We start from the raw sequence: 11,548 nt of genomic DNA on the forward strand, positions 1-11,548 counted from the left end.
TTAGTTAAATTAAATTTAAAAAAAGGTTCATGAGTCTCGAACGCATTATTAATTAACTTATTAGATTTTCATTTTATTGACATGAACATTTTGTTCCAAAGAATTTTTTCTCAAACTATTTTTATAGATTTTTAGTCTAATTTTACGTTTATATTTCTTATCAAATTTTGCAAAAAATGGGCTTTGTGGCATAGCGAATAGCCGTTGGCATTAACAAATTTTGTTAGAAATTGGAATTCACTAGTAAAGACCGCCAACCCCGGATAAGTAACTAACAAGCGTTTAGTTTTTAACAGTTTCTTCATGCTCGCACATACGACTTTTAATGTGTCTGGCAAGATTAAGGAACTATCGAAACGGTCTGGTAAGTGAAGAAACATCTTTTGATAGTTCCCCAAGTGACATAAAAATCAGCTTTAATACTAAGACGAAAGTATAACTACAATTTATCTTGGTTTGGTGTCTGGTAGGAACCATACTAAGTGTCTGGCAATGAACGACTTATGCCGAATTTCCACTAGGCATTGAAATGACAAAAAATGTATGCCATTTAAAAAAATGCCATGTGGAAATTAATCTAATGACTATGTTTTTAATGTAATGACACGATAATTTTTTAATGCCCGACTTTGTCATTTGTCATTTTTGCCATTTAATGCCTAGTGGAAATCCAGCATTAGTTTCTAATATTAAATCTAATAAAATATATACAAATTGCCCTTTGTACTATAACGAATTTGAGGTGCTATTTTATACACCTTTACCACCTGGTAACTGCCAAAGCCACCACTATTCAAATTTTATAGTCTGGGTTCGTTATTACCTGTGTTAGGGGCATACATAGATAGGGAAGCTTTCAGCTTTATAAAATAACGAAGGTCTGGCCGTCGCTGGCTCTTGGGCTATAAACGCTACATAAAAATATTGTTGTTTGTGAGAAAAAAAGAGACAAGTATTTTTTTATTTTGAAAAGAAAACAATTTTTTTTGAAGGTCGCGCTAGTCGGTTTTTTATGAAAAAGCTGATGTTTTCAATTTTTTTATTTTCGTAACATGTTATAGTGCAGCTAAAAGTGTTGTTTTTACATGTAATTACTCAGGTATTATTGGGGAATATTTTCTTAATTACATACCTGTCTTGGATAGTTAGAATGGGCCTAGTGCCCGAAAATATGCTTTCGAGAATAGACTGCTAAAATTAAAACGCTGATACTGAACGATTGAAGCATCGTTACCAGGGGGTTTCAAAATGGAGGATCCAATAACCAATAAACAAAATATTGGATTTGGATCCGCCATTTTGAATTTTGAAAATCTGCTGATATCAGATTCTTGACAATACTTAATAATTTCAGTCTCAACGTTTTAATTTTAGTATTTTTAAAATTGGTTCCAGTATTTTGAATTTTAAAAATTGACTTCAGGTTCGTAGTCAGCGACTCCAAAAATTCCCGTGCTCCGAGTTTCGAACCAATCCAGCCATTTATTTTTCAAATTGATCGCCATTTTGGTTCCGCCATTATGAATTTTGAAAAACTGGCATCATATGCGTAATCAGCGACCCCAAAAATCCCCTCGTAACGAGTTTGAACCCATGGTAATGCTTCAAACGTTCAATATCAACGTTTTAATATAGCAGTCTCTTTTCGAAAGCATATTTTCGGGCACTAGGCCCATTCTAACTGTCCAAGGCAGGTATGTAATTCAAGGAATGTTCCCCAATAATACCTGAGTAATTACATCTAAAAACAACATTTCCAGCTGCACTATAACATGTTGCGAAAATAATAAAATTGAAAACATCAGCGTTTTTATAAAAAAACCCTATTAGAAAAGATTTTTTTTTTTCAAAATAAAAATCCAGCCCAGAATCGTCCCTGAAGTCGAACCCATTAGGAGAGTGGGAGGACCGGAAAACTGCGTTCCCTTGTTGTATAAACAAGCACGATCATATTCACATATAGTTGGAACATGTCAAGTAGCACACTGGTGTATAACTTGGTGTAGATTTACGAATTTTGGTATAAATCTGATTAATTGTACCAAAATTCGCAAATTTACACCAATGTGCTACTTGGGATCTGTTCCTTGCCAACGATTGTTTTCGAAAGCAGAAGCAACACTAACCACGCCAAGAAATCGGTTGACTGGCAAACATTTGGAAAAACATCTATTCTTGGGAAGTACAACAAAAGAAGATTTTTTCGCTAAAATATTTTTTTAATAAATGTTTTCTTAAATAAGATTAACTTGTAATTTTTCCAATGTATATGTATCTGTGCAAATACCATTCATCATTAGACATATGGTTCTGCTATGTAACGGAGTTTTATTTATTTTCATTTCCTATGTTAGAATTCCCAGAGGATGATTAACTTGTAATTTAAGAAAATAAATTTAGCTAAATACCGATTACAAAATGCGTACCGATACGAGTAGATATCGATATTTTAGGTCCGATATTTTTCAGGTATCGATACTTTTTTTTTGATAATACTTCCAAGTATCGCTAGTTGCATGGTATCTTTGCATCCAGAGCTGGGCGATAAGGATTGCATGTGTAATCGATTGCATCTAGGATTACGAGTAGATACTTTAAACGCAATTTCAAAAATTATTAACTTAGGATTGCGGTAATCTTTCATCGAAGGCATCTTAGATTACCATTACAATAATCGTAATTTCAACTTTTTTCAAATTACAATTACTGTAATCGTAATCTAAGTTCGTTCGATGAATGATTACAATAATTTTAAATTTACAACTTTTCTAATTACAATTTTTTGAGTGATCTTAAAGTTAGTAATTCTACAAATTTGCGAAATATAAATGCGCGCTAAATGATAATATGAGGATAATATGTATTTACATATCTAAAAAAAAAAACAGACAAATAAAAGAAACTAATATTAAAATGAAAATAACAAGTAAAGTAGTTTGGGCGAAATAAACTTTGTATAACCGGCAAATAAAACAATACAGAATTACAATTAAGGTAATTTTATAAAATTACGATTTCTGTAATCGTAATGTTTTTTTTTTTAACTTGTTCGGGTTACTGCAATCCTAATCGTTTAGTAATCGTAATCCTTATCGCCCAGCTCTGGTTGCATCCCTATACAGCAGCATTGAAAGTAGTGGAGAAGGCGAACACGAGCGCCCAGTCGATGACTATGGAATCGATGCCCCAGCGCCTGACTATAATGAGGTACGAATAGCGTATACGCGGTTGAAAAACAACAAAGCTGCTGGACCTGACGGCCTGCCTGCCAAGCTATTCAAGAACGGTGGCGAGGAGCTGATGCATCAACAAAGAAATGTAACTCTTATGTAGAATATGGTCAGATGAACACAAGCTCAATGACTGGAATTTAAGTGTGCTCTGCCACAAGAAAGGCGACCCCGCCATACGCCTAACTACCGCGGGATCAGCCTTCTAAGCATAGTTTCCAAGGTCTTATCGAGTGTATTGTGTGAAATACTGAAGCGCACCGTCAACGAACTAATTCGACCTTATCAGTGCGTCCTTATACCTGGAAAATCCATCATAGATCATGTATTCATAATACGCCAAATCAATACATCGATATTATCGGTAAAAACAAGACTACGCCTGTTCTGCCTTCTCTTGATTAGATAGAGAAGCAAAGCGAATACGTCTGGTAGTGAACGAGGAGAAAACGAAGTATCTCCTGTCATCACCCAAACAGTTAGCGTACACGCATCTTGGCACACACGTCACTGTTGACAGTTACAGGCTTGAAAAAGTAGACGACTTCGTTTGCTTGGGAACCAGCATTAACACTAATAATAATGTCAGCCTTAAGGCCTGTATGCAGCTCTCAAGAAAAGCAAAAACTCCATATAAAATGACGTACAAGAAATGGCTAATTTCTTGAGTCAAATTTCCTTAAGGCAGTACGCAGTTCTTAAGAAATTTACTACGCTTTCTACTACGGTTTTCTAAAGTTTTTTGTGAAAAAAGAGCACAAGGCAACCCAGGTTTGCAACAGAAATATATGCCCGTTCCATTATTTCTTGAGGAAAGAGTGAGGCAACAGGCTGTGAAGTATCAAAAATGTCAAAATTCCTTGGACACACACACGAAATAATGGCAATTTTTTCTTGACCGTTTTCTTGAGAGCTGCATACAGGGCTTTAGAATCCAACGGAAAATAACTCTAGCCATCAAGTCCTACTTTGTAATGAGTAGGCGATTGAAAAGTAAAGTCCTCTCGACGTACAAAGATCAAACTGGGGTATGGCGAGGATGCATGCACAATGAAAGCATCTGATGAGGCGGCTCTTGGAGTATTCGAGAGAAGGATTTAGCGAAAGATTTACGGACCTTTATGCGTTGGCGATGGCTAATATCGCAGACGAGGACCTGTATGAGCTTTACCACGATATAGACATGGTGCAGCGAATTAAAACTCTGGCTTGGCCATGTCGTTCGTATGGACAGAAGCGTTCCTGCTCTGAAAGTATTAAACACGGGTAGTGAAGATGGTAACAGAGGAAGAGGAAGGCCTCCTCTGCGTTGAAACTACCAGGTGGAGAAGGACTTGGCTGCACTTGGCATTTCCAAATTGGCGTCAGTTCGCACAGAGGAGAAATGACTGGCGTGCTCTTTTGGACTATGAACTTAACCTTGTTTGTCTATGCAAATATTGGGTTCAAGCAATTTTATAAAATGAAGTTATTCTTGTCATGTACAGTCTCTTTTACCACACCTTATAGTGTCGGCCGCTGTGGTGTAGTGGTAAGCAGTGCGTGCTGGCACTCCGTAGCGCCTGGGTTCAAGCCCTGATCAAAGCAACATCGCAAAAAAAAACAGCGGTCGCCCCTCGGCAGGCAATGGCAAACCTCCGAATGCATTTCTGCCATGAAAAACAGATTCGCATAAAAATACAATCGCCTTTCGGAGTCGGCGTAAAACTATAGGTCCCTCCGCTTTGTGTGACAACATCAAGACGCTCGCCACAAATCGGAAGAGAAGCTCGGCCAAACACTAACATATGTGTAAGCGCCAATCTATTATTATTATAGTCAGTTAAAAAAAGTAGGGGTTTTTAGCTCTCAGAGAAAAACGTAACTATGAATTCATATGAATACCTCAGTCCCAACAATGTAAACAAAGACATGTAAATTTATATCGAGGGCTTACTTACATATATGTATGTTTAGTTATTCAATACTCTCTCAGACTGTATGTATCTGGAATTTTCATAAAACCCCGGCATTTGTGTATATTTCAACCCACGTGGGACTTACCTGTAAACTCGGATATTATTTCTAACTTTGAAATCAAATAGTAATGGTCTGATATGGCAACTTAAGGTAACTTACGGCTCCCTCTTAAAAATTCTGTTAAATGGGTGTTGCTTATAATTGAATAGTCGGAACTTAACGTAACTTAATACCACGTCGAAATCTGTTTCATTTCTCTAAGATTCTTTAAGTTCTACGTTCCGTTCAGTTCAGTTAAGTTGCCATAATCAGGCTTTAAGTTTTACTAAGAAGAGATACAGAACGATAAAAGTAATATAATCGATGACGTTTATGTCTAGCGTTTTTTTTTTCAATAACTATCTGACACTCATTTATATATGAAGGTATTGATACAGGCCCCCGATATTTACTTTCAACGCGTTTTTTTGTTTTAGTATGGAGCGCGAGGCATTCTAATGTATACATGAACACATGTATACATATTTATGTATGTACATACGTATACATATGTATATACATGCATCAATATAATCAGATAAAGTGCCCATTTCAAAGCTGCTGGCAGAAGATTCACCCCCTCGACTTTTGTAGCACACCAAAATATAACTATACAAATATATGTGCATACATAGGTATGTACATATTCAAATGCCCGCGCAACGAAACTGCCGCTCTTTGTTAAAAAAATTCTGTTTCAAAAATTAGAATCGACTTGGAATGGCGCACTTAAACGTAGTTTGATTCAGTATGAATTGCGCGCGCGACAAATGCAGCCATCCGTGCAGAGAAAGCTCAGAGCTCAAACAATTAATCGTCTAAGTAACAATAATAAATCATTTAACGTCATTTTAAAACGCGGACCGTCCGATTCGTTAATCCATGATTCGCGAAACGAAATGAAATTGTTATAAGTATGTATGTATGTATGTATGTACATGAAATGTACGCACATATGTAAGAATTAACATATATTTACTCACACGTAATTTGGGATATCCCAAGCTCATTAAAATATTAATTCGATAAACAAAACGTGCCACTCTCTCCACTCGTCAAACAGCCCTAACAGCAATGAGTAATAATCTACACTTGGACTCAATGAAGGTTTTGTCCTCAAAGACTTACCCTCTACCACAAGTACACAACGCCAACACTAAATTAACGTCGAAGCACCTCAGACTGAAACGTAGTGTGCGACTTGGTGTCAACATACAGACTGGCCGCCTGCAGTGGTGTCCTGGTGTAACTTGTTGTAAAGTTTTTATTATTCTTCCAGTGGTTTTGTTGCCAATAACAATTGTACTCATTCTATTAATGCGCATGGACAATATGCTAACAGCACTGCGGTTGCAGCGAGAGCAGCAACTGCCGCAAGGAGATCATTACGAATATTCGCCACGTCAGGATCATTATCGATTGGATTTCCCAACGGCTAAATGCGATGAGATCGATGATATAGTGAAAGAGCAGTTTATAATCCCTGTGGATATTCGTAAAAAGGACGAAAGTGAACAGGAGCGCATCAAGCGCTGCATATCATTTAAGTTTGGTTTCAGTGAGGGAATAGAAGTGGAGGATCGGGATATAATGAAAGACGCGCGGACATCTTTTCTACCGCAAGATACCACTGCAATACCCCGTGAATGTCTGAATAAACTCAACTCAGTTAATGCGGATCAAAACTTTGTGAATGAAATATGGGAGCAGATTCTCCGACGTCGTTCACGCAACACCGGTGAGACTGGAGTTAGCGAGGCAAAATCTGAATCGGTTGATGATGGGTCCAGCAACACACAGAATTCGCTTAGCGAAGAGGATGCGCGACTTTTTGGCTCAACATCAGCGTTACAGACATTTTGGAATGAGGAGGGTACTAAAGAAAGTATACGAGAAGCCCAAGCAAAGACAATGAAAAAGTACATGGACACCACAATTAATCCTTGCACTGATTTCTATAAATATGCTTGCGGTAATTGGGAGCGTCTGCATCCTATACCAAAGGATAAGGCTGGATTTGACACCTTTGAGATGCTACGTGAAAATCTAGATGTTGTATTAAGGGAACTGTTGGAGGCTAAACGAACCACGGAGCCGCCTACATCTCAAAATAAAGTAGTAGACATTCAAAACAATAATTATGGCCACAGCATCGAAACACGTGCAGATATTATTAAATTCAGTTCATCGGTACCCAGTTCAGTGGTTGGAGTGAACAAGAAAGAAGATTTACCTAAAGCTTCAGGTCAAGATCAACTAAAAGAAAGAGTCACGCGTCTTCGACGACACATCGTACACCACCGGGATGCTTTAGGCGTCGTCTTACGTCGTTACAAGCGCCAGCAGGCCATCTCACATAAAAGGAAGCGCTTAATTACTTTATTCGGACTGGGCAACCTTTCATCCGACAGTATTAGCAGTTCCGAGTATGTTGACAACGACGATGCACAACTAAAAGCGAAATATCTTTATCAGTCGTGTATAAATGATGATCTTCTTCAGAAGCGTGGTATTAAACCGCTTACAAAATTAATTGAAAATCTCGGCGGCTGGCCCGTACTAAATCCAAATTGGAATCAACAAAACTTTGATTGGCTCAATTTAACCGCACAATTGCGGCGTTACAATAACGATATTCTCATTGTTGAGTGGGTGGGGCCAGATATTAAGAATTCCGATGAGAACATTATACAATTCGATCAGACCAGTCTTGGTTTACCCACACGAGAATATTTCCTACAGGACATGAATGCTCGATATTTGACAGCATATCAGTTATTCATGTCGGAGATAATGCAAAAGTTGGGTGCGTCACGTGAGCGCGCCATAAAAACGGCCGCCGAAGTGGTGGGCTTCGAAACACGGCTCGCCTCGATAACAGCACCGGCAGAGCAACGCCTGAACGTGACCAAGCTGTATAACCGAATGACGCTGAATCAATTGCACCAGGCGGTACCGGAAATAAACTGGCTTCGTTACCTTAGCATTCTCCAGGATCGAAATGTTCGCGACTCTGAAGAGGTGGTCATCTATGCCTTAGATTATATGAACGATCTCGTTCGTTTATTACACACAACAAACCCTGCTACTGTATCTAATTATTTGCTTTGGCGTTTTGTGCGTCACCGCATAAACAATGTTGATGATCGTTTCGAGGATACCAAACAAAATTTTTATCACTCCCTATTCGGACGTGAAGAGAGTCCACTTCGTTGGAAAGTCTGTATTGCACAAGTAAATACCAACATGGGCATGGCCCTAGGCTCGATGTTTGTACGCAAATATTTCGATGAAAATAGCAAACGAGACACGCTTAAAATGACACACGAGTTACAACAAGCTTTTCGTGAAATCTTAAAAAACACAGACTGGCTCGATTCGAGCACTAAGCACTTAGCCGAACTCAAAGTTAACGCCATGTCTTTAAAAATAGGTTACCCAGACTTCATACTAAACCCAATCGAACTGAACGAAAAATATTCAGGCATTCGCATTCACCCAGAAAAATATTTTGAAAATACTCTTAACGTGCTTCTGCACACTGCCAAAACGGAACAAAACAAGTTACGGGAATCGGTAAATAAAACAACTTGGCAGACAGCCCCAGCAATTGTAAATGCGTACTACAGCCGCAACAAAAATCAAATCATGTTTCCGGCTGGCATACTCCAACCACCTTTCTACCATCGTCACTTTCCTCGTTCATTAAATTTTGGAGGGATCGGCGTTGTAATCGGGCATGAGCTTACTCACGGTTTTGACGATAAGGGACGACTATTCGATCGCAATGGCAGCATACACAAATGGTGGACAGATGCATCAATTAAGGGTTTCGATGAACGAGCGCGCTGTATAATTACCCAGTACAGCAATTACACAGTGGGAGAGGTCGGCATATCACTTAACGGCGAGAGCACTCAAGGTGAGCGTAAAATAAATACATTTATATTTATTAGGGTGATTGGCTTGGTTTTTCCAAACCACCGTAGGCGGTTTTTTAAATCTCTTTACTTTTCGAATACCGAGTTTTACAATCGAATTAACCGGATTTTCCAATAATTATAAATATTCATTTTATGGAAAGCTGATAGCTATTTAGTACTATTAATTTATAACTTTAATTACATATATCTTAATAAACAAATAGTATTAATATTTTATTAGAAACTGGACTACATAGAAAATTTTTATAAATTTTGTATCTGAAAACTGGAAAACCGGACGAAAATCGTTTACTAGTCTTTTTTTTGTAGCAGCTTACTAAACCATATTTAAATCAGTAAATCGACTACATTTTGTATAAATACTCATCTGACCGCAGGGTCAGGAAAGGGCCAGATCCGACGGGTTTGTACAGTGATATTTGATACGGATTTTGTGCCCATAATTAAAAAAAAAACGAGTATTTTCACACTTATAAAGGTTTATAGGGGTATTTGAGGTCACTGAATTCGAATCTGAAGTCAAAATAAACGAAAACAAAATGGTCGATCAAATATGACGCCTGAAATTAAAAGAAATTGGTTTAATTTGAAAAATATTTATTTAATTCACGAAGTTATATGAGTTTATTTAAGTTCTTAAATAAAGTGGTTTATTTTACATGAAATTGATTGAAAAAAGCAATTTTAAAAAAATTATCTTCAGAAAACTTTTCAATATTTTATGGTACAAATCACGTTTTCAACAAAATGTCATGATTTGAAATATAATTATCTTGAAATAAACAAAAAAATTGTATTGGCGAAACATGGAGAAAATGACTTACGACTTTTTCTTCAAACAGTTTTGTTAAAAAAACTCAGTTGAATATTCCATTGACTACTAATCAGATATCAAAAAATTTTAATGTTATAGTTTATATAGAACTTACTTGTAGAAGAAAAACACATTTTACAAAATTAAAATCGATCGCCCTATGACTTTTGGCGTTCTTTTAAACTTTAGCATTACATTTTCACTTTTCAGAGCGCAGGGTCAACTAAACCTTTCGCACTGATTGTACAAACAGGTTGAAAAGGTTGAGACCTATCTTGGACATATTTCGATAGCTACCCCAAGAGAAGAAAACCCCAAAATCGATTTTTTTTTTTTGGACTTATGGATAAGAAATGGGGACCAAATATTACTATGCGTAGGGAGAGAAGTGTTAAAAAGGCTGATGTTAGTGTGCGTATATATATTTTATTTAAATTTGACTGTACACTTTAACTGCTACAATATCCAGAGTCGTGCCGAAGTATCGCAAGCCTAACGAAACAACTCGACTTTTTCGTCTGTGATAGGAGGCGTTGGGCTCCGATGATGGAATTCAAGAGGCGAGAGTTGACGAAGGTGTTGATTGAAACTCGACAAATGACCTCTCTTTAATAGACTGTATTTGTGTAGTTGGTCTGGTTCTGCGGATGGTGTATTTTCGGTTCTACATGGTGGAGTTTTTCCTGACAAAGGACTGTTGTTTTAGGGTTATAATCTTGTTAAGATCGGTGAGCTCCATTAAGAGCAAACTTGGCGGTAATTGGTACATTGAACTTATTTTACCTCATTGATTTCTTAATTAAAGCTTAACTATTTTCAGCAGTAGATTGGTAATTTTGGTATTAACGAGCCGTAAGTGTTACGGTAGAGAAAATATGTAAAATAAAACCGGTTTATCCGTTTTTTCTTAATTACAAAATAGGAAACCGGTTTTTTCGAATTGCCATTTTTCAAATACTTGAAAACCGGGCTTCGAAAAAAGACGAATAATCGAAAACCCTAATACTTAAGTTTGCGCTTACACATATGTGTATGTACATAGTACGTACCAGGGATGTTGAGAATATTTGCATTCGCATCATTTTACACAGTCGCATTCGCATCAAAAGATACGAATGTTTTGCGAATGCGTGTGTGTTTATGGGCGGAGAGTCCACTCTAATACTTTTGAAATAGCTCTAAGTCTGTCCAGAAATAATTTTAGAGTCCTACCGGGGAAAGCGAAAGCTCGGATGTAGGATCTGGAGACATTAACAGCTCAACCAAATATTACCAGCGTGAGTTTTTCTACGCACAGACGCACGCAAGTTTTTCACATTCACATTCAATTTGCACTCGTAATTTTTCAGAGTTGCATTTCTGTCAAATTTCAGAAGTTGAGCAAAATTTGGGCATAAATTCATAACAGATCCGATTCTCAAATTTAAAAAAAAAAAAACATATGGGGATTGATAGAGATCATTGAGGTGAGTACAACGGTATATTTCCTTTTTCGCGGAAACAACAATTACAAAAGTTATTAAGGGCGAAAGTTCAAATTAAACAATTTTTTAAATCAAAAT

General features: G+C 37.2%; 1 protein-coding gene across 1 annotated transcript; it reads left to right on the plus strand.

Annotated features, from left to right (window-relative positions):
* Positions 1 to 5,904: 5,904 nt before the first annotated feature.
* Positions 5,905 to 9,154, plus strand: LOC118754716 (neprilysin-4-like; the record flags this gene model as incomplete). Its single annotated transcript, XM_036489603.1, is given in 1 exon segment — positions 5,905 to 9,154. A coding segment is annotated over 1 exon segment (2,852 nt), but the record flags the coding sequence as incomplete, so codon positions are not given.
* Positions 9,155 to 11,548: the final 2,394 nt, after the last annotated feature.

This window comes from Rhagoletis pomonella, unplaced genomic scaffold, assembly GCF_013731165.1.
Source record: "Rhagoletis pomonella isolate Grant_MI unplaced genomic scaffold, Rhpom_1.0 Rhpom_scaffold_04463, whole genome shotgun sequence".
NCBI lineage: Eukaryota > Metazoa > Arthropoda > Insecta > Diptera > Tephritidae > Rhagoletis > Rhagoletis pomonella.